Here is a 27615-nt window from a genome sequence, read left to right as displayed (position 1 = left end):
AAAATTGTTTCATTGAGATCGGTTTTATGAATAATTCTAATTTTTCAAGTAGATCTATTAAATAAATACTTACAGGTTGATTATTCTTAAACCACTCAATTTCAGGAGAAGGATCCCCAGAAACTTCACAGGTGAACAATACATCTTGCCCTTCATTGACATTTTGAGACTTAGGCTGCATGATAAATGCTGGTTCGTTGGATTGCTCTTTAGAAAAGGTCAGAACATACTGGCATTTAATAGTGCCTTCATCAGTTTTACCCTCACAGGTGAGTATACCTTCATCTTTACTACTAGCCTTTTTGATAGTTAGCGTGTGATCACTTCCAGAAACACCGTATCTGTAATCATCTGAATTTCTCAGCTCCATTCCATTCAGCACCCATTTTACTTCAGAGGCACCAGGAATGTTGGCTTTCAGTGTCACTTTCTGCCCTTCGGACACTGTCATTTTAGTTGAAGATGCTTTAATTTCTGCTTTCAATTGTTTGACGTCTTCAGTAACAATTGACTTTTTAATGACTTCTTCAACTGCTGCTTTTTCTTCAGTTGTCACTGCTGATTTCTTCTGGGAAGAAACTGTAAGCAACTCATCTTCTTTCTGAACTGATTTATGAGTTTCAGATACACCTCTTACTTGGGAATGGATATTTTTGAATACTTGGCCAGTAAACTGGAAGTTAGTTTTTGAAACACCTCCTTCCCCAATAATTTCACAGGTGTATTCTCCTTTATCGGATTCTGTGAGATCATGAATTTTGAGCTCATAGGTGCCATCTGCTGCATAATGAAACTTGAAATGATGGTCATCTTTTAGTTTTTTGCCATCCTTATACCATGCTACTTCTCTGACACTTAAAACACTGCTTTCAACTGCACAGGATAACTTTACCTTATCTCCAAGAGTTTCTGCTTTCAGATGCTGTTTTATCTTTGGTGGAGAGGCAGCTGGTAGTTGTACTTTCTCTGGTGGTACTGTTTTTTCTGCAGGTGGTGACTTTGCTTTTGGGGGGCTACTGATGGGTTCAGGAGATTTTACTCGTTTAGGAGACTTAACTGGCTCTGGAGACTTTACACGAGGCTCAGGAGATTTGATTGTTGGAGGTGCTGTAATAGTTTTTTCAGGAATTTTTGTTCTTTGAATGGTCAAAGTGAAATGTGCTTCCTGCCTTCCTTCCGAGTTTTCCACCACAACAGTGTAACTTCCCTCATCTGACATCTGGACTGAAGTAATTTCAAAAGTAGACTTGTACTGTGTTCGTGTTACTTGGAAGCGCTTTGAAGAAACAATGGGTTGGCCTGCACGGAACCATGTTATTACTGGTGCTGGTTCACCATCGACATCACAGGAAAATCTTGCAGTCTCCCCTTCAGAAACTGTGATTGACCGTGGCTTTGTAAGGATTGTCGCGGGTAGAGTACTTTTAAATGCCTTGTGTACAGTTCTTTCCTCCAATGATTTTTCTTCAGCTGCAGTGAGTTTTTCTTCAGAAGCAGCATAGTGTTCATATGATAAGAGTGATTCTCTTGTTGCTGACATTTCTGATTTAACCTCTCTTACTGAGGAACTTGCTTCTGTAGCAGATGCTTTCTTAAATGAAGAGACTGCATATGCCTCTGTTTTTGTCAAGTCAGGTAAAATTGACCTTGGTACTTCTTCATCTCTCCGCTGGGAAGAGTATGTAATGTAATCTCCTCCAGTAACATCTAGTGTTGCATAATCAGAGCATTCACCTTTGTAGTTTGTGCATACAGCCCGGTATGTTCCACTGTCATCAATGTGGCAGTCAAGAATCTCCAGAGTTAATACACCGCTGGTATTAGTCAAATGTATCTTACTACTTTCCTGGAGCTCAATACCATTATGGTACCACTTCACTTCAGCAGTTGGTTTTGACTGGACGTTTAGAATGAACCTGGTATTATGGCCACAGGGTACCCGGTGTGAGCGCATTCTCAGGGTAATGCGAGGAGCATGGTCAAGGGTGAAAGGCTGTTGAGTAAGTACTTCGTATTTCCTTTCCATAGTTTTCTGAGTTTTCAAAGCAGATTTCATGGACTCATATCTAGAAAAGATATCAAATCTTGCCATCCTCTCAAACCGAGAGAGTGATCTTTCACTAGAAACTGGGCTAGGTGAGCGTGGTCGAGTTCTCTCTGGTGTTGGGGATCTTCTCTCACTTTCTTCAGGAGGCCGTGACCGAGGCCGAATTAATTCAGATACAGGACGCATCAACTCAATGTAAGTTGGAGAAAGAGATCTTCTTCTCCTTAGTAATCTAGAGGGAGGTGAAAATTCCCTGTGAACGTGTTGCACCATTTCTATTTCTTCTTCTTCTTCTGATGTGATCTCAGTTATTTCTCTTTCCCTCCTTCTTCTGAGTCTACTCTTTTCCTCCTCTGCCATGTATTCGAGCTCACTCCTGTATTCAGAGAGTCGTTGAGCAGTGCCAACAGGACGGAGCAATTCTTCATCCTCTCTTTCATCCATAATCCTTTGCTTTTGTTTAGGTGGTCTGTAGGCAGCCCTGTCATGACGTTGACGAAGCTCTGCGTAGCTTGCACTGGTCTCAGCTTTAGTTGGGATGTGATAGCTTGAATATCTCAGCTGTCTTTTTCTTTCTTCCTCTGAACTGACCTGTGCTGCTGCAGTAGAGTACCGAAGGGCAGACAGTTCAAAGCGTGGAGGGCTTCTGCTTGGAGGGGAAGCAGAAAAGCCTAACTCTAGCTCTTCTTCAAGGCGCAATCTTTCTTCTTCAGTTCTTTTCATGGCTAAATAGTCATCAATAGGCAGAAGTAATTCCTCATCAGACAAGTCACCAAGCGATCGCCTTCTTGGTCTATAGTAATATTCATAGTCTGGAGATGGGGTACGCCGACGTGCTGGCCTCACAATTTCCAGATCGTCTTGTGTTAGCTTTGGTATGCGCCATTTAGGCCTATACTGATCAGAAACACGTGGTAGTGGCATCACGTAAAATTGCTCCCACCTAGAAAGACGTATGCGTTTCTGACGTTTCTGAACAGTTCTCTCAAGTTTTCCTGGCATTTCGTACTGGTCTCGTAGCCTCTTGTACCACTTCATGTCTGACAGAGGCACAAAGTGTTTAATGTTCTGATCTTCCTCAAGAGTAGTGCGCACATGTTTGCGAGGCTCTGGGACCTCGTAGGGCATGCGAAGTTTTCTTTCTTCCTTCTTTTCTTCTTTCTTAATTTCATATTCACCTTTGACAGTCTTAGTGCTAACAGCTGGTTTATATAAGATAGCAGCTTCTCTGAGAGCCTCTTGTGCAGTTTGTGTCAGTGGAACAGCTTTGACACCAGAAAGGATTTCTGCCATTCGTAAGGTCTTGTCAATTTGCCTTTGTACGTGCTTCTCCCGCTCTTCTTCAGACTTGTACTCACGCTTGACATATTTCAAGCGTTCAACCTTTAGATAAGCCTGACAGCTGGTAGATCCAGCACTGTTTGTGGCAGTAACTCTGTAATAACCACTGTCTTCAGGTAAAGTATCTCTGATATGCAAAGCATAATAATCTAAACCTTCATGAATTATATCAAAGTTAGGACCAAAGGATAGGGGTTGACCGTCTTTCTCCCATTTCAGCGTTGGTTTCGGTACACCAGATACCCTGATCTCAAAACTGACATTTTGGCCTTCTTGACATTCAGCATTTGCCAGCAGTCTTTTAAACATTGGCCTTAGTGTGGCATCTGCTGGAGGTGGATGTGGGATCACAGTCAGCTTAGCTTTGCAGCTGTCTTCACCATATTTATTGCGTGCCACAATACTGTATTCAGCATCATCCTCTTCAGTGACATTATTGATCACGAGTTGATAAAGACCCTTGTCTGATTCAAAAGTATACTTCCTGTCGTCATCACCAGGTTTGATTTTCTGGCCTGATTTGAACCAGGTTAAGCGAGGTTCTGGGTGAACTGTTATAGTTACTCCGAACCTGACATTTTCTCCAATGTATGCAGTGCGGTTGTACAGAGGCAAAGTGAATTCTGGTGGACGCTCTAATAGTCTCATAGTATCAACCCGCCGTTTCACTTTCCTAACAGTTCTGCATCTGTAGTGCTCAGAAATTTCTCTCACACCTTTAACAAAAAGTTCTGCATAAGAGCTGTCTTCACCATAGTCATTTACTACCTTGCATCTGTAGGTACCATCATCGGATTTAGAAACATCTTTGACATACATGGTCGCCACACCTTCTTCATATTTGATTTCATATTTCTCGTTGCTTTCTAGTTGCCTCATACCAAAGTACCATGTGACTTGTGTGGACTGATCATAGTTTTCAATCCTACACACATATTTGGCATGCCCTCCTTCTTCCACAACAGCATGCTTTATCTGCCCAGTGATGGGACCAATGTCTATTGGTGCAACTTTTACTTTAGCCACTGTTATGCCTTTCTGAGATCTAATTGCGCCTCCACAGGAAATACGGGCTACTGAAACAACTGTGTTCCACTCCTTCTTAACTAGGGTTTGGTAGTAACGCCTGTGCCTCAAGGTCTTGATGACTTTAGTGCTGGTCTTTTCTGTTTGCTGTTTTAGCCACACATGGTTAAGTGCTTCAGCAGCTGTCATCCGAGCTTTTCTTTCCTTTACTAGTAGGCGATCAATGAAGTCCATGGCCTCAATGCTTATGTCTTTGAATGCTTCATCATCAAAGTTATATTCAGCATTTAGAATATTTTCAATAACTTGTTGGTTTGTTTCAGCAATGAAAGGATTGATGCCACTGAGAAGTATATATGTTAGAGCACCAACTGACCACATGTCAGTAGCTGTGCTGACCAAATCATGATGATGTACTTCAGGCGCGTAATATTCAGGAGAGGTGAACTGGAGTCTAAAGCTGTCTCCAGGCTTCAGTTGTCTGGCTTGACCAAATTCAACAATTTTGACTGCAGAGCTTCTTCTTGTGACGTAAATAATGTTGTCTGGCTTAATATCAAAATGTCCAATGCTGTGGCGATGTAAAAATTCTAGTGCATCGCAGACCTGGCGTACATAACTTACTATTTCTCTTTCATTAAGTTCAAATGAAGCTGTGCTGATTCTTTCAAAGATGTCAACTCCAGAGATGAATTCAAAGATCATTACCAATTCTTCTAGGCTCTCAAATGATTCATGAAGATACAGGATATTTCGGTGCCTAGCAATGTTAAGAATGGAAATTTCTTTCTTTACCAAAACTTGGTCAGCACCCTTTACTTTGACAAACTTAGCCAGGTAAGTCTTCTTTGAAACTGCCTCAACACAGCGGTGTACAATGCCAAACTGCCCACGTCCAAGCTCTTCTGCAATCATGTATTTGTTGTAGAGTTCCTTTGTAGAATAGTGAGCTGCTTTATCTGTGGTGATTTCTCTGGTCTCATCAACTTCTTCATCATAGTTCGTTACCCTGGTCTTATCTTCTTTTGTTATAATTGGATCAGTAGGTTCAGAAGGCTGGCTTTGGCCAAACTTGTTTTCTGCAATTACACGGAACTGGTAGGTGGTTTTGCCAAACAGGTTCACCACTGTGTATCGTGTATCACGAGCCTGTGCAACACGAATCCATTGCTCTGCTGTTGTAGCACGTTTCTCAATAATGTAGTTTATGATTCTGCTTCCACCATCAGTAGCTGGTTCATTCCAGGTTAAGTTAACTGAATCCCTTGAAATGTCAGTTACCTTCAAACCTCTTGGTGGATCAGGCACATCAGCTACATCTAATTCAACTGTTTTTTGATCAATTCCAAACCTGTTTTTGGCACAAACAATGTAAAACCCTGCATCTTTTCTGTCAACACCATTTGGGAAAACAAGAGATGTGAATGATCGTGTAACAATGACTTGGTAGTGTCCATTAGTATCAATGAGGTCTTGTCCCTTCTGCCATGTGATCACAGGGGTAGGCTTGCCGCTGAATGGAATCTTGATGCTCACTACTTCCCCTCGGAGGGCATGAACAGCTCCCATGCCTTCCAGGTTTTTGGGCAAGTGAATCTTTGCAGGAACTGGAATAGAAAGAGAAAGAGAAAACAACACATGACCAAAAGCACATGAGAAGAGCACCAGTAATCTAAATATTCAAAGCTTTAAAAGACTTTGTCTTAGGAATCAAGACCGTTCATTCACCTTCAACGTCCAAAGAGGCAGTCCCAGACACAGATCCTCCTTGGTTGGTAGCTCTAACTTGATATACTGTGGCATCATCATCTGTTACATTTGTGATGACCAGCTGGTGATATCCACCCTTGAATTCCTGTATCTTGATCTTTTCACCATCTGGCATGATTTCTTTGCCCTGTCTGTACCACTTGACAATTGGTTTAGGATGACCAGTGACTTTGCAAACAAATGTGGCATTAGCTTGAAATTTCACATTCAAATTCCTTAGTTCTTCCTTGAAGTGTGGAGCTTGAATTGGTACATCAGATGTGGGAGTGACTGGTTGTGATACCTCACTCCACTCACTTTCACCACCAAGATTTTCACATTTGACACGGAACTCGTATTCGAGACCTTCAATAAGATCTTTCACAGAATAGACTGTTTCACGAATTTCATCTGTTGTAACAGAAATCCACTTGTTCTGTTTTTTCTCACGCTTCTCAAGATAATAAGTTCTAATCTTTGCACCACCATCACTTGCAGGTGGCTTCCATGAGACGACACAAGAATCCTTTGTGACAGCACTTACTACTGGCTGACCAGGTTGTCCTGGTTTTTCTGTAAAGAATAAAAAAGTGCAAAACCAGAAGTGAGCTTGCCTTTGTAATTACAGGGGCACACAGAAGTTGATATTTTGTCATCTACTTACCAAATGGAGGCTTCATAACAACAACTGATGAAACCTCCAGTGCTTCACTAATGCCATATGTGTTCTGAGCAGAAACACGGAAATAATAGCCTGCATTTTCAGTTAGGTTAACAATTCTACAGGTTGTGCCTGAAATGCTCGAAGATACAAGTTGCCATTCTGCTCCTTCCTTGGCTTCACGTTTCTCTATGATGTAACTGGTTATCATAGCACCTCCATCATCCTCCGGTGGTTTCCAGCTTATCACCACAGAATTCTTCAGTATAGACTCTATAATAATTGGCCCTACCGGTTTATCTGGCTTATCTGTAAAAGAAAAAGCATGACATTTTTAGTTATTTTGCCAGCAAATATTTGAGAAAATATTCCACAAAAATACTGCAAATAAAATTAATTACCTTGTACTTCCACATTAAGCACTGTGTCAACCGTTCCAAATATGTTACTGAGTTGCACTTTGTATTTCCCAGCATGAGCCTTGTGTTGGACATTCTTGATAGCAAGATGAGTATAATGCTCTGTGTTCTCAATAGTAATTGTTTCTGATCCTCTCAAAGGTTTGTTGCCGTAGAACCAAGTTATTGCTGGTACTGGTCGGCCAATATACACGACGTGAAGGCGGAGGGTTCCACCTGCACCTGCATAGTACTTCTCTTTCAATGGGAAGCCAGGGTGGAACTGAGGAGGAGCCTGCAACAATAGCTTGCCACTAGTTTCAATTTCTCCGACGTCATTGGTAGCCATACAAGTGTAGAGACCTTCATCCTCCTGTTCATCTGTCATTACTGTCAGAGTATGATTGCGACCATCAGATGACATTTTGTATTTTCGGCTTTGCACCAGTTCTTTGCCAAAGCGGTACCATTTAATATCAGGCAAAGGTCTCCCAACAATCTGGCATGTCAGCTGAGCTGCTTCGCCCAGTTTAGTTGTAACATCCTGCATTTCTTTTTTGATGGCAGGTGCTTCTCCAGCTATGACAAAGAAAATTTTAAAATCATTAAGATTACTATGAAATTTTCCTCTATTACTATATTACTGGAAATTACTTTTCATTTATACTTGTGTGTCTTATACTAGAAAGACTTTGCTTTAGGACAGCCATGTTGGCAAATAATGTAACACAAATAGGCAGCATGTTAAGTGCAGCAGCACTGTGGTTTATGACACAGCAAATCACAACAATATCACAGGAAATACAACAATATGGTTTTGCTTACATGTTAATTTAGTTTTCACTGCCATAGCAGTCCTTCGAGGTCTGCTGAGGCCAGTCTGATTTTCTGCAAAAACACGGAACTCATATTCTGTAGCCTCTAGTAAACCTCCTACTGTAAACTGCCTGTCCTTGATGCGTTCTTTATTGCATTTTTTCCAGGTGCTTTCTCCAGACTGGCGATATTCAACCCAATAGCCAAGGATCTCTTTGCCACCATCACTTTCAGGTCGTTCCCATTCTAATGTAATGCTGTCCTTAAATATAGAAGTGATCTCAATTTCTCCAGGTTGGCTTGGTTTGTCTAAAAAGTAAAATAGATACAGAAAATAAATTCCTCTCTAAATGTCACTGCTCTTTAAAGCTGCTCTTCAGAAGATCTGCTAATGCAAACATTTTCTTACCGAATGGATCCTTGCATACAACTGGTTCAGAAGCAGGACTTGCTTCACTTTCACCAATGTCATTTTGAGCAATGATACGGAATTGATATTCAGCATCTGGAACAAGTCCTGTGACTGTGTACATTGTAGTGGTGATCTGTGTCTTATTATGCCGGACCCATTTTTCTGTAGATGTCTCTTTACGTTCAATGTAGTAGCCAGTTACACGGGAACCACCATCATCTTTAGGTCTGGCCCAGGACAAGTTGACAGAACTCTTTGTAACATCAAGCACTTCAGGTGGGTTGTTCGGAGGCTCTGGAGGGTCTGTTAGTAATTGTAACAAAAATAATAGAAATAATAGTGCCATAGCATAAAAACTATTTGCATATACTATTGCACTTTTAGAACCATAATGTAGTAATTAAAAATTATTTTAAAAAAAGATATAAAGGGGGACTTACTTAGAGGTGTCTTTGGCACTGCTGGTTCTTCAGATTTGAGAGATTTGCTAATACCGAAATGGTTTTCAGCAGAAACACGGAAGTGATATTCCACATTTTCTTTTAGCCCTTTCACCACTAGTGATGTCCCTTTCACTCTAGAGTCAACAGTGTACCAGGCAGTCTTCGGTACTTCTCGTCTCTCAACAATGTAACCTAGGATATCTGCACCGCCATCATCTGTGGGAGGTCTCCAGCTAACTCTGACAGAACGAGCTTGTATATCATCATACTCAAGTGGCCCTTCTGGTGGATTTGGAATGCCAATCACTCTGACTTTAATATACACAGCTTTTTTGCCACACTTGTTTTCAAGTGCCAAATCATAGGTGCCTGAATCTTCTCTTTCTGCATCCTTGATCACAAGTTCTGTCTGAGTGTCAGAAGTCGCAATCATGGCCCTCTTGCTGATATCGTGTCCTTCTTTTGTCCATTTGCATATTGGGATGGGCTTACCCTTAATGGGTATTGTAAGCCTGATAACTCCACCTTGTCTCACCATGAGACCTTCCTGGTATTTTTCATCAAGTTCATAGTCAGGATATTCTGTAAAAAAAAAATAACGTCATGCTATGTCTGTTTTACAGATGAAATCATACCTGCGTTAGGCAAATACTTTTTTAGGACAAATTTCAATGAGAGTTAAGACTTGAAGTGTCTTACCAAGCATTTCTGTTATTTTGACGGTTCCTGGCACATCAGCAGGTTCTCCTGGTCCACCAGCATTACAGGCTAGTACACGGAATCTGTACTCTGCGCCCTGGGGTAGATGTGTCAAGGTGTATTCACGAATCTTGGTTGGTGTGGTATTGCATTTGGTCCATTCAAATTGATCGACCTTCTGCATCTCAATTAAGTAGCCAGTAACTTTAGAACCACCTTCATCTTCTGGTGGACTCCAAGCCAGGGAGACAGATGTTCTTGTTGTATCAGTTACTCTTGGATTCTGAGGTTTACCTGGAGGAGCTGGAAGAGAAGATCAGATGGGAGAGTGGGATCTTCTTAATGAATATTTAAAATATATCTATTAGATTTATACAGGAAAACTTAGAATGAAAGATTTTCACTAATATTTTCTTGGTCTTCTCCAGTAAAAATCTGATTTGTTAATACACCCAGATAAATTCCCAAATTAGAGAAAAGAAAAAAAAAAAAAAAAAAGGAGAAGAGTAAATTTTACTAGTATCATTCCCTTCTGCCAGAATGTGCTTAATCTACATAGGAAATCACTTACCAATTGGATCTCTGGCAACAGCAGACTTGGAAGGACGGCTGGGTTTCCCAGTGCCTCTGGCATTGATTGCAGTGATTCGGTGTTCATATTCTAATCCTTCAACCAAGCCAGTGGAACGGTAACGAGTCATAGTGACTGGAACTTTATTTACACGTATCCATCTATCTGCTCTAACTTCTTTGCGTTCCACAATATATCCAGTAATCTGTGAGTCACCATCATCTTCTGGAGGATACCAAGTTAATGTCATGCCATCTCTAGAGATATCAAACACTTCTGGAGTGCCAGGAGGACCAGGAATACCTGTAAAAACATAACACAGAATTAGTGAAGAAAGCGTCAAATGATTCTACACGTTAGCAATATGCAACATACTGTGAATAACAATGTAATATCGGTGTCCTATCAAACTCTTTTTATCAGCAGGTATCAAAGTATTTTACAAACTAGGCCAGTGAAATACTGTTTTTTAATGGGGTAAAGCAATTTTTGAAGGCTAATCGTAGACCTGAGCAGAAAATCCAAGTTTACCATCCAGGTTTTGTGCAGTACATCTATAAAATCTATATCAATTTATTGATGTCATTTTTTCTCAGGAAATATAAGAAGAATACTGTGCATCATAATGTACCATTTTATCTGGCAAAAGGAAGCAGTAACATCTAGAAAAAATTTATCTATGTGTGGATATAGATGCCCATTTAAATATTGTCCTGGGTTCAGCTATAGCAGTCATTTTTCTCCTGCTTAGTAGCTGGTGCAGTGCTGTGTTTTTTAACTTTCAGCCTGGGAACAACGCTGATAACACCGATGTTTTTAGTTGTTGCTAAGTAATGTTTATTCCAACCAAGGACTTTCTCAGTCTCATGCTTTGCCAGGGAGGAGGGGAAGCCGGGAGGAAGCAGAGTCAGGACACCTGACCCAAACTAGCCAAAGGGGTATTCCATACCACAGCACGTCATGCCCAGTATATAAACCGGGGGGAGTTACCCGGAAGGCCCAGATCACTGCTCGGGTCGGGCTGGGTATCGGTCGGCGGGTGGTGAGCAATTGTATCCTCTCCCCTTGTTATTTCACTAATCGTTATTATCATTGGTGGTAGCAGTAGTGGTTTTGTATTATACCTTAGTTGCGGGACTGCTCTTATCTCAACCCGTGGGAGTTGCATTCTTCCCATTCTCCTCCCCATCCCTCCGGGAGCGGGGGGAGGAAGAAGGGGGGGGAGTGAGCAAGCGGCTGTGTGGTTCTGAGTTACTGGCTGGGCTCAAACCACGACAGTTCTTTTTGGCGCCCAACGTGGGGCCCTGAGCAACAACAAGCCTTTGAACAAATTAAACGAGAAATAGTTCATGCAGTAGCCCTTGGACCAGTCCGGGCCGGGCCAGATGTGAAAAATGTGCTCTATACCGCAGCTGGGGGAGAATGGTCCTACCTGGAGCCTCTGGCAGAAAGCTCCAGGGGAGACTCGAGGTCGACCCCTTGGCTTTTGGAGTCGGGGATATAAAGGATCCGAGGCCAGCTATACTCCCACTGAAAAAGAGATACTGGCAGCCTATGAAGAGGTTCGAGCTGCCTCCGAAGTGATCGGAACTGAAGCGCAGCTCCTCCTGGCACCCCGGTTGCCTGTGCTGGGCTGGATGTTCAAAGGCAGGGTCTCCTCTACACATCATGCAACTGATGCTACATGGAGTAAGTGGGCCGCACTAATTACACAACGAGCTCGAATAGGAAATCCCAGTCGTCCAGGAATTCTAGAAGTCATCATGGACTGGCCAGAGGGCAAAGATTTTGGGATGTCACCAGAAGAGGAGGTGACGCATGCTGAGGAGGCCCCACCATATAATGAACTGTCAGAGAGTGAAAAGCAATATGCCTTGTTTACTGATGGGTCCTGCCATATTGTGGGAAAGCATCGGAGATGGAAGGCAGCTGTGTGGAGTCCCCTGCGACAAGTTGCAGAAACCGCTGAGGGAGAGGGTGAATCGAGTCAGTTTGCAGAGGTGAAAGCCATCCAGCTGGCCTTGGACATTGCTGAACGAGAAAAATGGCCAGTACTTTATCTCTACACTGACTCATGGATGGTGGCAAACGCCCTGTGGGGGTGGTTGCAGCAATGGAAGCAGAGCAACTGGCAACGCAGAAGTAAACCCATCTGGGCTGCTGCATTGTGGCAAGATATCGCTGCTCGGGTGCAGAACCTGGTGGTGAAGGTACGCCACGTAGATGCTCATGTACCCAAGAGTCGGGCCACTGAGGAACACCAGAATAACCAGCAAGTGGATAAAGCTGCTAAGATTAAAGTGGCTCAAATGGACTTGGATTGGCAACATAAGGGTGGATTATTTTTAGCCCGGTAGGCCCATGACACCTCAGGCCATCAAGGCAGAGATGCAACATATAGATGGGCTCGTGATCGAGGGGTGGACTTAACGATGGACACTATTGCCCAGGTTATTCACGAATGTGAAACGTGCTGCAATTAAGCAAGCCAAGCAGTTAAAGCCTCTCTGGTATGGAGGACGATGGCTGAAGTACAAGTATGGGGAGGCCTGGCAGATTGACTATATCACACTCTCACCAACCCGCCAAGGCAAGCGCTATGTGCTTACCATGGTGGAAGCAACCACCGGCTGGCTGGAAACATACGCTGTGTCCCACGCCACTGCCCGGAACACTATCCTGGGCCTTGGGAAACAAGTCTTGTGGCGACACGGCACCCCAGAGAGAATTGAGTCAGACAATGGGACTCATTTCCGGAACAACCTCATAGACACTTGGGCCAAAGAGCATGGCATTGAGTGGGTATATCACATCCCCTACCATGCACCAGCCTCTGGGAAAATCGAACGGTACAATGGGCTGTTAAAAACTACACTGAGAGCAATGGGTGGTGGGACTTTCAAACACTGGGATACACATTTACCAAAAGCCACCTGGTTGGTCAACAGTAGGGGATCTGCCAACAGGGCTGGCCCAGCCCAATCAGAACTTTTACGTACTGTAGAGGGGGATAAAGTTCCTGTGGTGCACATAAAGAATTTGTTGGGGAAGACAGTCTGGGTTATTCCTGCTTCAGGTAAAGGCAAACCCACTCGTGGGGTTGCTTTTGCTCAGGGACCTGGATATACTTGGTGGGTAATGCGGGAAGATGGGGAAGTCCGATGTGTACCTCAAGGGGATTTGATTTTGGGGGAAAACAGCCAATGAACTCAATTGTACGCTGTTGCCTGCTCTATAACACTTTTATAGCCCACCAGCTAGATATCTTCAGGTCGCCAGCAATTGACCCTGACTTCCCTCCGATCATCACCTCAACAAAGAATGAATTTTGAGGAAACCAGACGAGCTCAGCAGTGACCAGACGAGTTTGGCGGTATCATCAGCAGGCAACAACCCAACACTACATACCGTCCCTCCTGCCCTGAAAGACTATTACAAGAGATGGAGCCTGACATCATGGACTGGATGAGTTCAGCAATTTTACAGGGATTGGTCCATGGACTAGGGAATGATATCTTTCTCTGTGTGTGGGTGTGGGTGTATATATATGTGTATATATGGGACAGGGGTGATGGTGTGCTGAGAGATGTGGGATCTGAGCATGACGTGAATGGTATGGAATAAGGGGTGGATACTGTCCTGGGTTCAGCTATAGCAGTCATTTTTCTCCTGCTTAGTAGCTGGTGCAGTGCTGTGTTTTTTAACTTTCAGCCTGGGAACAACGCTGATAACACCGATGTTTTTAGTTGTTGCTAAGTAATGTTTATTCCAACCAAGGACTTTCTCAGTCTCATGCTTTGCCAGGGAGGAGGGGAAGCCGGGAGGAAGCAGAGTCAGGACACCTGACCCAAACTAGCCAAAGGGGTATTCCATACCACAGCACGTCATGCCCAGTATATAAACCGGGGGGAGTTACCCGGAAGGCCCAGATCACTGCTCGGGTCGGGCTGGGTATCGGTCGGCGGGTGGTGAGCAATTGTATCCTCTCCCCTTGTTATTTCACTAATCGTTATTATCATTGGTGGTAGCAGTAGTGGTTTTGTATTATACCTTAGTTGCGGGACTGCTCTTATCTCAACCCGTGGGAGTTGCATTCTTCCCATTCTCCTCCCCATCCCTCCGGGAGCGGGGGGAGGAAAAAGGGGGTGGGGAGTGAGCGAGCGGCTGTGTGGTTCTGAGTTACCGGCTGGGCTCAAACCACGACAAATATATATTTTTATTTTTAAAGGTAGAAAAAAAGCAAAAATTCAGACTTACGGATTCTGCTCTTGCATTCTATAATTTCAGACTGCAGGTAAGATCCAATTCCAAAGCGGTTTGTAGCAGCCACGCGGAACACGTATTCTGAACCTTCAACAAGTCTGGTGAACTTAAACATTGTCCTGGTTACTGACTCTGAAACTGGCAGCCATCCAGGGCGATGAGCATCACGCTGTTCTACCACATAGCCACTCAGGGTAGCTCCACCATCCAGTTCAGGCGGCTCCCAGGAGATGGTTACATAATTTGCATCAACTTCATCAATTCGGATAGGTCCAACAGGTGGTCCAGGTTTGTCTAGAAAAGTGGAGAAAAGGAGTCATATTGCTGATGTAACAAAGTTCAGATGGAGTAAGAGCATGGACAATTATTTCCATAAATTCTTACCAAGGATTATAACCTTTATCGTATCAGTAACTGTTCCAGTTGTGTTCTTTAATTCAAGCGTATACTCTCCAGTGTCATGTATGGTGGTCTCACGCACAGTTAATTTAGTCATTTTTGCAACAGTCTCCACTTTGATGCGTTCTGATTCTTTTAGTTTAGACCCAGCAAAGAACCAAGATGCAGCTGGAGGTGGTCGTCCTTCAATTGGAATAGCAAATTCAATGGGCTTGCCAGCAGGTACATGAATTGTCTTCTGAGGTATTCCAGTGAAGTCAATTGTTGGTAGAACTTAGAAAAGAAAATAATGAGAATTTAAACATCCATTTTATAAACATCACATTTATTTCATATAAGCTTCACCCTGTTTTTTTGAACAGTATATACCTACCTTTTTGGTCTTGTACTGTCACTGCTGTGACAATCTCTCGTGGTTCTGACACGCCCTTCTGATTCTGTGCTCTGACCCTGAACAAATACTGTTCACCTTCGTTGAGAGAGATAATTGTATGTTCATAGACGGTAGGCTTCAGTGTCACTACCTTCAACCACCTTTCTGTTCCAGCTTTGCTGGCCTCAATAACATAGCCAGTCAACCTGCTGCCACCATCATGGGGTGGTTTCTCCCATGCAAGAGTAACAGTTGATTTAGTGGTGTCAATCACTTCCAGTTTTTGTGGTACCATGGGGACATCGGATACTAGTACCGCATCAGATGTTTCACAAGCCTCACCAATGCCATAAATGTTTTCTGGTAGTACTCTGAAATAATACAAAGCTCCTTCTAGAAGTCCAGTAACTCTATAAAATGTCTTGCTGCATTTGGTAGTGACGGTCTTGTAAGCTCTCATGGAAGCTTCACGTTTCTCAATTATATAATTTTTGACTGGGGCTCCACCATCAATGGTTGGAATATCCCAAGTAAGTGTCACAGAATCTTTTGATACTTCCTTAATTCTCACTGCAGCTGGTGGACCAGGTGTATCTAAAACAAACAAACAAACAAAGATTTTTTTCTTCCTTTTGGATCCTTTCCTTTTACAGTCAATGACTGCTTATAAGCTAGCACAGCTTTAGAAACTATGCATTCATTTCCCTTTGGATTGGATTGTTTCTCTGACTTCCCAAACATTTTCATGTTATTTAAACTGTAAACTTCCTTTGGAAGTGAATGATTCTTGTTCCCGAGCAATGTGCACTATGAACAATGAAATGCCCATATACAATTGTAACAGTACTTACCATACACTCTTACAGAAATAGTTGCAGATTTTTTTCCTGATTGATTTTCAGCCTCAATGACGTACTTTCCAGCATCATACCGATTAACTTTATCCACAACAAGAAGAGTGTAGCTGTCTGTAGTGTCAATAATAGCTCGACTTACAAGGTCAACACCCTGCTTGCTCCATGTGATTACAGGAGCAGGTCTGCCAGATACAGAAACCATTAGGCGCAGGGAACCACCAGCTCTGACTGTAACTGTCTTCTTTAGGTCCTCAGTGAGCTCAAGTTCAGGTATTTCTGATGAAAGGTGTAAGAAATATGGAATTAATTAATCTTTCAGTAGTTCTAAAGGAAAATATAATTATTCCTTAGAATATACATAAAGTTTTCAAATTACCTATTCTTTCCACAGGTTCTATTTCTGCTGAGGACTCACTAAATTCACTCATACCATTCACATTTGTAGCAGCAACTCTAAATTGGTATTTCTGGGTTGTTTTAAGACCAGTGACGGTGAACTCAGCATTCCTCAGAGTGGCAGTTGTATGTGGTCGATACCACTGTTCAGTACCTTCTTCTTTCATTTCAAGAACATAGCCTAAGATGTCAGCACCACCGTCATATGTGGGCTTTGACCATGCTAAACTTATGCTGTGCTTAGTAGTATCCACAACTCTTGGAGCTGAAGGTTGTGCAGGAGTATCTTTGAAAAAGAAGAAAATGCATTTCACATTGGTGCAGGAAACATTTTACAATAAAAATCAGTTTCTAAACAGCTAAATGCTAAATGCATTTGAAATTAACTATAACTGCTTTTAAGTTTATTAGTCTATTCTAGCTAGTTCAGTGAGATCGTATGTGGTTTTGGGTATCTCAGTCAAAGTGTCAATGTGGTTTTATGCTCCATTATTACAAGTAAATATTAAATGTGTTTTAAATGTGGTAACTTACATGATGGTTCTTTACATAACATGTATTGTGAAGCTTCGCTAGGCTCGCTGTTCCCAGCAGCATTCACTGCAGTAACACGGAACTGGTACTGGCTGCCTTCCATGAGACCAGTGACTTTCAGTCTGGTATCATAAACTGTGTAATCTCTGTTCACTCGTGTCCAGCGCAGACTTTTCCTTTCACGTTTGTCCACAAGATAGTCCTTAATCTCATTGCCACCATCTGATTCTGGTTTTGTCCACTGAATAATGATATGTTCCTTGCCAACACTCACTTCTTCAGGAGCACCAGGCTGTGATGGGATAGCTGATTTTTAAAAAAAAAAAAAAGGTGGAAAAAATAATTATTATTTAAAAAAATTTTTACCTATGAGAAATATTCCACAATTTCTTATGCAGAATGGAAGGTAGTAATACTCACTGAAAGTATTCCTGGCAATCACAGGTTCTGTTTCAAGTGGAACACCTGGTCCATATTTATTGACAGCTCTCACACGGAAGAGGTATTCGTTATTTTTAATAAGTTTTGTTACCACATATGATAAAGTCTGGCATTCAGCCTCAACAATAACCCAGTGAAGTCTGCTAGTTTCACGCCTTTCTACGATATAGTGAGTGATTTGTGCTCCTCCATCTTCCTCAGGAATGTTCCATGCCAGAGTACATTTCTCTTCTGTTACTCTGCTAACTGTGATCTTGCCTGCGCATGGACCTGGTGAATCTGGGTAGAGATGAAAATAAGTATTGTTATTAGCAGCTAAGGAAAAACATCTCACTCTTATTTAAAAGAATGTGGGATTTTTTTATATGCTAAGTATGAATATTAATCATGGGATACATACCAAGCACTTTGACAATAACAGAAATTTGTTTCATCCCACTGGCATTTTTAACTGTTAGAGTATATTTTCCACTATCACTTCTGTCACAGAACTTGATAATTGCAATGGCTCGTTTGCTGGTATATTGCAGAGATATCTTTTCACATAGATCCAATTCCCTGTCACCTTTGGACCAGAAGACTTTTGGTTCTGGTTTCCCACCAATGGCTGCATCGAGAACAAGATCTGATCCAGCCCTGATGGTCACAACTTCTCCCTGCAGTCTGGCATCAAGTTCAGCCTTTGGTGGTGCTGTCATAAGGAAAAAGAAATTAAAAACAAATTACACGACAGTACTAAAAATAGAACATTATGGTTTTAATTGTCCCAAGTGAATATATCTTACAGTATTCATCTCTGCAAATGACAGCACCAGTTGATTCGGATCCTTTGCTAATCACACCAGCAGCATTCTTTGCTAGTACACGGAATTCGTATGCTTCATCTTCACTAAGAGCTGTCACAGTAAAAAAGTTTTCTGAGACAATGGTATAATTGCATTTCAGCCAGCGTCCATCACCAGATTCATTATATGGTTTGCGCTCTATAATATATCCGATAATTTTGCTTCCACCATCATAAAGGGGTGCTGACCAGCTCAGTGACACTGAAGATCTGGTGACATCTGTTACTTCTGGTCTCCCTGGTGGATCTGGAGGAATAAAACAGAAAAATAAGAAATGCAATTCTATTTTAGCTTAAATAACAACCCTAAACGTAATACTTACCAACTGGATTTTGAGCCACTACAGGTCTGGAAGCTTCACTAGCTTTGCTAACACCTGCAGCATTTAAAGCATATGTTCTGAATTGATATTCTAGACCTTCCACCAATCCCATGACTTTGTAGTTGCATTCACAGCATGGCACTTTGTTCTCCTTCACCCAAAGGATGGTGTTGCGTTCCTTCTTTTCAACCCAATATCCAATGACTTTGCTGCCACCGTCATGATAGGGTTCCTCCCAGCGAATGGCCATGGCAGTTGCAGACACAGAATAGACTTCTGGCCTTGAAGGTGGGCTTGGCGGGACTAACAAAAAAAAGATGGGGAGGGGAGGAAAATGTTAGTAGTTACAAATACTTCAGTCAGAGAAAAATGACAAATTTTGAAAAGTATTTCACTTACCGAATGGATGTTCAGCAACTATTGTTTTTGATTCAAGCGGTTTGCTAACACCAAATCTGTTTTCTGAGCTTACTCGGAAACTGTACTCCTGATATTTTGTGAGATGAGTGACTTTGACTTGTGTACGTTTCACACTGGAATTTACCAGCTGCCATGCTGTTGTGCCAGATTCACGTTTTTCTACAATGTAGTTTGTAATCTCACTGCCACCATCATCTTCAGGTTCTTTCCAGGTCAACACACAGGATTCAGCAGAGACAGATGATATTTCAATTGGGCCAATGACAGGACCTGGCCTTCCTATGACTACCACTGTGACAGCAAATGTTTTCAGACCAGCAGTGTTTTCAAGTGTGAGGTAGTATTTACCAGAGTCACCTCTCATACTGTCCTTTACAGTCAGTGTGGTTCTGTCTTTTGTTGTCTTGATAGTCACTCTCTCAGTTTCCTTCAGCCGCATCTCCTCAAGTTTCCATGTCACTTTTGGAGCTGGGCGCCCACTGATTGGTATATCAATAGTAAAGGTGCTTCCAGCCTTGCATGTTATGAGCTGTCTGCTTATTTCGCTGAGATCTGCTGTTGGTTCAATCTGTGGCTCCTTAATAATAACAGAAGAGAAAGCTTCTCTCGGTGCACTGTAGCCAGCATCATTCCTTGCCTTGACCCGGAACTCATATTCAGTGTTCTCCACAAGGCCTTCAACCGTGAAAGTAAGTTGTTTGGTTTGTCCAGCTGCAATCCAGGAGTCAGATCCTTTTTGTTTCATTTCAAGAAGGTATCCAGTAACACGGCTACCACCATCATGATCAGGTTTAAGCCAAGCTAAAACTACAGAAGATTTGGTTGTATCAACAATATCTAGTCTCTTAGGTGGAGCAGGTTCTTCTGTGGCTACAACTGGTTCTGTTAATTCACAGGGTTCACCTACACCATATTCATTTTCTGCTGACACTCGGTAGTAATACGGCACACCTTCTGCCAGATCAGGGACCTTAAAGATTTGTCGAGTGCATTTTGAACTCACCACTTGCCAGCTACGACGGCTTGCTTCTCGTTTTTCCACAATGTAGTGATGGATACGTGAACCTCCATCCAGAACAGGAGCATCCCACATTAAAGTTATAGATCCTCGAGTCACATCTTTAAATGTAATAGGACCTGGTGGACCAGGTGTGTCCAAAACCTTGACAGTAAATGTAATAGACTTACTTCCGCTGTTGTTTTCCACAGTAAAGACATACTTGCCAGCATCATTTCTATTGCATTCCTCCACAGTCAATGTGCTGAATGAATCAGTTGTTTGAATGTCAGCACGCAAGCTGAGATTAGCATCTGCTTTGGACCACACAGCAGTAGGAACAGGTCTTCCAGAGAAGGCAATAAATAGACGAATGCTTGCACCTGCTCTTACAATATGAGTCTGCTTGAAGTTTGCATCAATATCAATTTCAGGTGCAGAAAGCCTGTCCACAGTTTGGACTGAAGCAGGAATTTCACAACTTTCTCCCTTGCCAGCACCATTGACAGCACTAACTCTGAATTTATAGTGTTCTCCTGCCTCCAAATCAACAACGGTATATTTAGTAGCAAGAACAGTCTCTGCATTGACTTTCTGCCATGCTTCGAGATCGGCTTTGCACATCTCAATGATGTATCCAATTATTTCCATGCCTCCATCAAAAACTGGCTTGGTCCACTCCAAGCTTACACTAGTCTTTGATGTATCTGTCACCTTTACAACATTAGGAGCACTTGGTGGGCTGACTGGTTCTCTACATTTAATCAGTTTTGAAACATCACTTGGAGGTCCAACTCCTGCAGCGTTTTCAGCCATGACATGGAACTCATACTCATTGCCTTCAATAAGGCCAGTTACTCTGTGTCTGTTCTCAGTAATAGGCCTCTTACTGGATACTTTAACCCAGCGCATGCTCTTCTTTTCTCTCCTTTCTAGAATATACTCATTTATCTCGCTTCCACCATCTGATACTGGTCTTGCCCATGTGAGTGTGATACTGTCTCCTGTTATGTTGGTGGGCTCTGGAGTTCCTGGTGCATCAGGGATAGCTAAAAAGAGAAAAATGGCATTAGAAAGACAAGCTGGTAACTCCACAGTTATTTCTAGAGGATGAGGTGGAGACTTACTGTAGGGTATTTGTGCAGTAACTGGATCAGACTCCAATGGTCTGCCAACTCCAAATTTGTTCACTGCGGAGATACGGAACTGGTACTCATTTCCTTTAATTAATTTAAGTGCTGTGTAGCTGCAAGCTTCACATTTATCTTCAACTAATGCCCAAGCAATCCTGCTGGTTTCACGTTTTTCAATTACGTAGTGAGAAATAGAAGCGCAACCATCATTAGCTGGAGGCTCCCACCATAATGTGACTTTCTCTCCACTAATGTTTGTGAATCGTATTGGTCCACCAACTTTTCCTGGTGTGTCTGCAATTTTAAAAGTTCAGAATTACAATTTGTTACCACTTAGAATAAGATACTATTTTAAAAGAGCATGCTGAAAGTGTTTGGTGCAATACCTTGTACTCTGATGGTAATATCTTCTCGTTTAGTGCCTGATGCATTTTTGGCTTCTGCTGTGTACACTCCACGATGATCCCGGATAGCATCTCTGATGAAGATTGTGCTATATCCAATAGCTGTAGTTATTTCTATATTCATTATTTTCTCAATCTCATTACCATCTTTAAACCATGTCACTTTAGGTACTGGACGTCCTTTGATTAGAGCTTTAAGTCTAATGCTCTCTCCAGCTTTAACGGTAAGGCCTTCAAAGTGCTCAGGGCCAAATTCAATTGTTGGAGCAACTAAAAAAGGGAAATATAATTCAGTTCCTATATAGCTAAGTATTTTTTCCTGATAATATTTTCAATGTACTAATTATAAAAGATTGTTATATATAGAATTCTTTCTGGTGTTCTCTAAAAAGCAGGTTTTATATGAATTGCAAACTTATTTTTCCCCTAAGTACAAAGTGCATCATATTAAGATGAAATACACCAGTAATATATGCTGTTACAGTATGCTGAGCTACCTGAGACACATTTCCATATCTAAATTATTCAGTGCATCAGAATATGGTGAACAGTTTATGATTTCTTTCCAACTTTCCTACTGCTGCTTATCCAACAAAAAAATAGAGTGCCGTGCCTTTCAGCAATTAATTACCTATGTCTGCCAGATTTGAGTCTTTAATTTAGACCCTCCCACCTTAGAGTACAAACAGAAATGTTCTGAGTTACCTGGAAGGACCTCAGTCACACATTCTACCTCCCTTGGCCTCCCGTTTCCCATCACTACAGCCAGAAGCTCTAGCTGGCTTCAGTACCCAAATACAAGTATATTAAGAAATAATGCTTACCGTTTTCATCTCTGGTCATGATATAGCCTGAAGACTGTGAAGGCGGGCTGATTGTACCAACAGCATTTCTTGCAAGCACTCTGAATTCGTATCGGTCACCTGAACTGAGTCCTGTAACTGTATATTGGCATTCACTGACATCAGTAAAGTTACATCTGAGCCAACGGTCTTCACTTCCTTGCCGTTTCTCAATGCTGTAAGCCACAATCTTACTGCCTCCATCACGCAATGGCGGGGTCCATTTAAGGGTGACTGTTTCCCTGGTGACGTCAATGTAATCAGGAGTACCAGGTGGGTCTGAAAGGAAAATAATATTTATTTTATTACTGCTTGCACCATATTCTAAAAGGATAACATTTTCTTGGATTGATCATTCACTCACCCACTGGAGAGACTGCCAAAGTAAATTTGCTTGGCTCACTAGCTCGGCTTAGACCTGCAGCGTTTTCAGCGTATACTTGGAACTGGTAATCCAGGCCCTCAAGCAGTCCAGTAATCCTGTATTCTCTGCTAGATATTAATGCAACATTAACCTTTTGCCACAAAATACTGTTTCTTTCCTTCTTTTCAACATGGTATCCAATAATCTCTGAGCCACCATCATAAACAGGAGCATCCCAAGATATGGTCATTCCATCAGTGGTTATGTTGTATACCACAGGCTTGCCTGGGGCACCTGGTGGTCTAAACTGATGTTTTGCCACAACATCCGCTGAGACAAGAGGTGGACTCACTCCATATCTGTTTTCTGCACGAACTCTAAACTGATATTCAGTGTCTTTAACAAGGTTTGGTACTTTGAAGGTTGTTCTTGCAGCACTTGAACACACCAATTTCCAGTTCATTTGTGAAGTTTCTCTCTTCTCAATACTGTAGCCGGTAATTTCTCCTCCACCATCATCTTCAGGAGCTTCCCATGACAAAACGACACTATCTGCTTTGATTTCATCTAGTCTTAAAGGTGCTTTTGGCTTAGATGGAGGCCCAAGAGTGATGACAGTGATTGTGAATGTTTTTCTGCAGACTACATTGTCAAGAATTAAAGTATATTTGCCACCATGCTCCTTTTTCACGTTCTTGATGCTTAAGCTTATTTTGTTTTCAGTTTTCTTGAAACGAAGATGTTCAGTTTCTTTTAGAGGGAGGTTGTCCTTCAGCCAGCTCATTGATGGCTTAGGTTTACCTTTATAGGGCAATTCAATAAGCAGGTTATGTCCAATTCTTACTGAAATTTGACCTCCAGGAATATCAGAAAGGTCAGCTTCAGGTGTTATTATATGTTCTTTCACTGTAATGGGTCCAACAGTAACACTGTCACTCTTGCCTTTTTCATTTCTAGCAAAGACCCTGAATTCCATGACAGAAAGCTCCTTAAGTTTTTCAACTTCAAATTCACAGCTTTTGCTTGTGCCTGCATATGTCCATTCTTTTTCTTCCTGCAGTTTCTTTTCAATAACATAGTCTGATATAATGCTACCACCATCATAGTCAGGTTTGCTCCACTGCAATTTAACAGAAGTCTTTGTAGAATCTTTCATGGCTAGGTCTTTTACAGGTCCAGGTATGTCTGCAGCTTTCACTGGTTCAGATGTCTCACAAGGCTCACCCAGTCCAATTTCATTTTCAGCAAGAACACGGAAGAAGAATGCAGTCTTCTCTGACAGGTTAGTTAGCTTAAAGGTAGTATGAGAACACTTTGTTGTTACAGTCGACCAGGCCCTCTTTGTAGCATCTCTTTTTTCAACAACATAATTTGTTATTTCAGAACCACCATTGATGAGAGGTGGCTCCCATGCCAGTGTAACTGTGCCACGAGAAACATGCTTAAGCTGCAGCTTCTGGCAGGCAGATGGCGTGTCAAGTACTTTTATAGTCACAAATGTGGATTTTGCTTCTCCAACTCCATTTTCTATTGTAAGAACATATTTTCCTGTATCATTTCGGGTAACTTGAGGAATAGTAAGTAGCGTAGATGATTCTGTGTTCTGGATGATATATCTTTCATCAATCCCAAGATTCTTATCACCCTTTCTCCATGTGACTGTTGGAGGAGGTCTTCCTTTGAACGGAATCATCGTTTGCACATCTTCGCCTGCTTTAGCAATAATGGAAGTCTGGAGAGCAACATCCAGATCAATCTCTGGTGCCACTGTGGAAATAAGTAAAAATTAATAATCCATGCTTGGAATGTAAAATAAGAAATGCTTTGGAAAAAAACAACAAATAAACAAAAAACCAAAACAGAAAAATGACAAATTACTGAAAAGTACAGTACCGAGAATATCTTTAGCTTGAATGGGTTCCATCATTTCAATAGGCTCTCCTTGTCCAGCACAATTTATAGCAGACACGCGGAAATAATAATTAACACTTGGCTGAAGGTGGGATACAACATACTCAGTTGTTCTCACTTCTCCCTTAGTACTGACTACAGTCCATTCTTGCTCTTCACCTTCTCTTTTCTCCACCACGTAGCTGGTAATTGGACTTCCTCCATCGTAAGCAGGTTTAACCCAGCCAAGTGTGACAGATGTCTTGGTTGTATCCACAACCTTCAGCTTTGTTGGTGAGCCTGGCTTATCTGTAAGTGATAGTTTATGGGGGACAGGGGGAGACAAAAGAGAAACCATATTTACACTTAACCATAAAAAGGAATAAAATCTGCCCTCAGTTCTATTAGTGCAATCCCATCCTAATTGCTCTTTGTCCATTGATTTCTAACCAACTAAGAATACTGCATGCATCTTACCAACAGGATCTGTGGCTTTGTAGAAGTCAGAAGCTTCAGAAAATGGCCCTTGTCCAGCAGCATTGACAGCACAAACTCGGAAATGATATTCACTGTTTTCAGTCAGGCCTGTTACTTTTTGTCTGGTGTCCCGAATGGTTTCTTTAGTAACCTTGAACCAACTCAGACTCTTCTTGTCACGCTTCTCAAGAAAATATCCTGATATTTCACTGCCTCCATCAACAGTGGGTCTATTCCAGACAACGGTCATAGAATTTTTGGTTATCATTGTGACTTCAGGTACACTAGGTGGTCCAGGTGTAACTGAATAAAAAAAATATACCAGTAGATCAGTACCACTTACAAATAATACCCAAGATGATTCAGTTGCATAAGTTATTTTATATGTTTCTTACCAAATGAATTTTTGGCTATAACAGGTTCAGACTCCAGTGGATCACCAACTCCAAACTTGTTTACACCACGGACACGGAATACATATTCATTTCCTTTGATAAGTTTTGTTGTAGTTATGATACACCCTTCCAGTTTTTCAGAAATTAAAGACCATACAACCCGACTTGTCTCCCGCTTTTCAACAACATAGTGTGTTACAGGTGCACCACCATCATCCACTGGCGGGTCCCACATTATTGTAATCTTTTCAGCAGTGACTGTCTTAAACTGTATAGGTCCACTTGGGGGTCCTGGCTTGTCTGTGGAAGGCAGAAGAAAGATGTTAAGTATTTATTACTGAATTATTGTTTAACAGTATAATACAGTTGTATCTTAAGACATACCAAGTATCTGTAGTCTAACATGGGCTGATGCTGAACCCATGGCATTCTTCAATTTTAATTCATAGGTGCCACTGTTCAGTCGAGTTGCATCCTTGATGAGTATAGAAGCAAATTCTGTTGTGTTTTCAATAGACACTAGTGCACTGGTTTGTACCTCGCTGTTATTTTTGAACCACTCAATTGTGGGTATAGGCTTGCCTGAGATGCCTAGTTTTAACTTCACTGAAGTTCCTGCTTTATATTTCACCACTTCTGTATATTCTGGTGGCACATCGATTTCAGGTGCACCTTAAGAAAAAATAAGTTAAAAACATATATATTTTAGACTTGTATTTAATAAAGCCAAAAATAATTGTACTTAAGCAAATTTACTTGAGCAATTTAATTACAGGCATTTTAGAAATACAAACTGAAGTAAAGATAGCATGTATAACTTAAATCATAAACCTAGAACAAGTTAGAACTAATTCTAACAAGAAAAGGCAACCACATGTATAAATATAACCATTTTGGCCATGGGGCATGGGTAGACTTCTGTTGCTCAAACAATAAAGGTTTCCTCAGGGAAGTGGTGGAATCACCGTCCCTGGAAGTGTTCAAAAAATGTATAGATGAGGTCCCCAGTGACATGATTTAGTGTGGTCTGGGCAGTCCTGGGGTAGTGGTTGGACTTGATCATTTTAAAAGTCTTTTCCAACCTAGTTGATTCTATGATTCTGTTCTATGATAAGGCTTTAAAAGTGCATATAAAGCCAAAGACGTTCACTACAATCATGTTGAAATAGCTCACAGTTATTCAAGCTTATTGAATAAATCACTGTAAACTAGCCTTCCATATTTAAATAACTATGGTTCCATAAACAGCGCTGCCTTTAAGCTTCCTACTGCTACTACCACAAAATAGCACTGTTATATCATTGCAAAGCACTTACCGTATGTATCAACACATGTGATAGGACCCACAACATCTGAGGGGTTACTCATGGAACCAATGGCATTCTTAGCAAAGATCCGGAATTCATACCGGGAATTCTGTGTCAGACCAGATATTGTGAACTGAGTCTCAATAACATTGGTGAAGCTAGCTTTTGTCCATCTGCCATCTGGAAGATCACGTTTTTCTATGATGTATCCAGTGATCTTGCTACCACCATCAAATGCTGGCTTCTGCCATGTCAGAGTGATAGCAGTCTTGGAAATATCTGAGACACGAACGTTTCTTGGTGGTTCTGCAGTAGGAAACATCACAGTATTGCTAATGAGTAACAGCTGGTTTGGATATTGGCTTACTGTACATGACAGGATATCATGGGGGAAAAAAAACCAACAACCAAGCAAAACCAAAGCACCACTTAAATGGTTGGGCTTCTTTATTTTCTAGAACATACATACCACAAGCATCAATTGCAAGGACTGGATCAGAAGCATGGCTTGCTTTTCCAACGCCAGCTGCATTTTCTGCATAAACCCTAAATTCATAGATAAGGCCAGCACTGATGGTGGTGACTTTGAAGTGAGTTGTGCGAATGAGGGTCTTGTTAGCCTTCTGCCATAATATGCTATTCCTGTCTTTCATTTCCAGGTGGTATCCAGTGACTGCACTGCCACCATTAGTGACTGGTTCATGCCATCCAACAGTAATACTCTCTCGGGTGACATTTGTGACCCATGGTGTGGAAGGTGGTCCAGGGGTAGCTGATGATATAAAAAGAAGTG

General features: G+C 41.7%; 1 protein-coding gene and 1 long non-coding RNA gene across 2 annotated transcripts in view; one reads left to right on the top strand and one right to left on the bottom strand.

Annotated features, from left to right (window-relative positions):
• TTN (titin) overlaps positions 1-27615 on the bottom strand; it is a 253250-nt gene that overhangs the window by 2786 nt on the left and 222849 nt on the right. The window contains exons 226-255 of the mRNA XM_030485587.1: positions 27292-27594; positions 26832-27128; positions 25900-26187; positions 25516-25815; positions 25121-25423; positions 24647-24952; positions 22754-24520; positions 22372-22668; positions 21530-21817; positions 21138-21437; positions 18993-21059; positions 18594-18896; positions 18212-18517; positions 17827-18117; positions 17406-17705; positions 16986-17291; positions 16432-16737; positions 16050-16331; positions 15199-15792; positions 14811-15098; positions 14421-14720; positions 10164-10466; positions 9593-9895; positions 8891-9475; positions 8448-8753; positions 8048-8347; positions 7226-7801; positions 6828-7133; positions 6143-6736; positions 74-6021 (exon numbers count right to left, since the gene is read on the bottom strand). Coding sequence (XP_030341447.1) covers positions 74-6021; positions 6143-6736; positions 6828-7133; positions 7226-7801; positions 8048-8347; positions 8448-8753; positions 8891-9475; positions 9593-9895; positions 10164-10466; positions 14421-14720; positions 14811-15098; positions 15199-15792; positions 16050-16331; positions 16432-16737; positions 16986-17291; positions 17406-17705; positions 17827-18117; positions 18212-18517; positions 18594-18896; positions 18993-21059; positions 21138-21437; positions 21530-21817; positions 22372-22668; positions 22754-24520; positions 24647-24952; positions 25121-25423; positions 25516-25815; positions 25900-26187; positions 26832-27128; positions 27292-27594 — 19013 coding nt within the window. The remainder of the gene's footprint in view (positions 1-73; positions 6022-6142; positions 6737-6827; positions 7134-7225; positions 7802-8047; positions 8348-8447; positions 8754-8890; positions 9476-9592; positions 9896-10163; positions 10467-14420; positions 14721-14810; positions 15099-15198; positions 15793-16049; positions 16332-16431; positions 16738-16985; positions 17292-17405; positions 17706-17826; positions 18118-18211; positions 18518-18593; positions 18897-18992; positions 21060-21137; positions 21438-21529; positions 21818-22371; positions 22669-22753; positions 24521-24646; positions 24953-25120; positions 25424-25515; positions 25816-25899; positions 26188-26831; positions 27129-27291; positions 27595-27615) is intronic.
• On the top strand, positions 14372-27542 carry LOC115607851. Its single transcript, XR_003991370.1, has 3 exons — positions 14372-14457; positions 14970-15047; positions 27482-27542. It is a non-coding gene; the product is annotated as an uncharacterized LOC115607851 (long non-coding RNA).

Source organism: Strigops habroptila, chromosome 5, assembly GCF_004027225.2.
Source record: "Strigops habroptila isolate Jane chromosome 5, bStrHab1.2.pri, whole genome shotgun sequence".
In the NCBI taxonomy this organism is placed as follows: domain Eukaryota; kingdom Metazoa; phylum Chordata; class Aves; order Psittaciformes; family Psittacidae; genus Strigops; species Strigops habroptila.
This window is presented reverse-complemented; position numbering and strand designations above follow the sequence as displayed.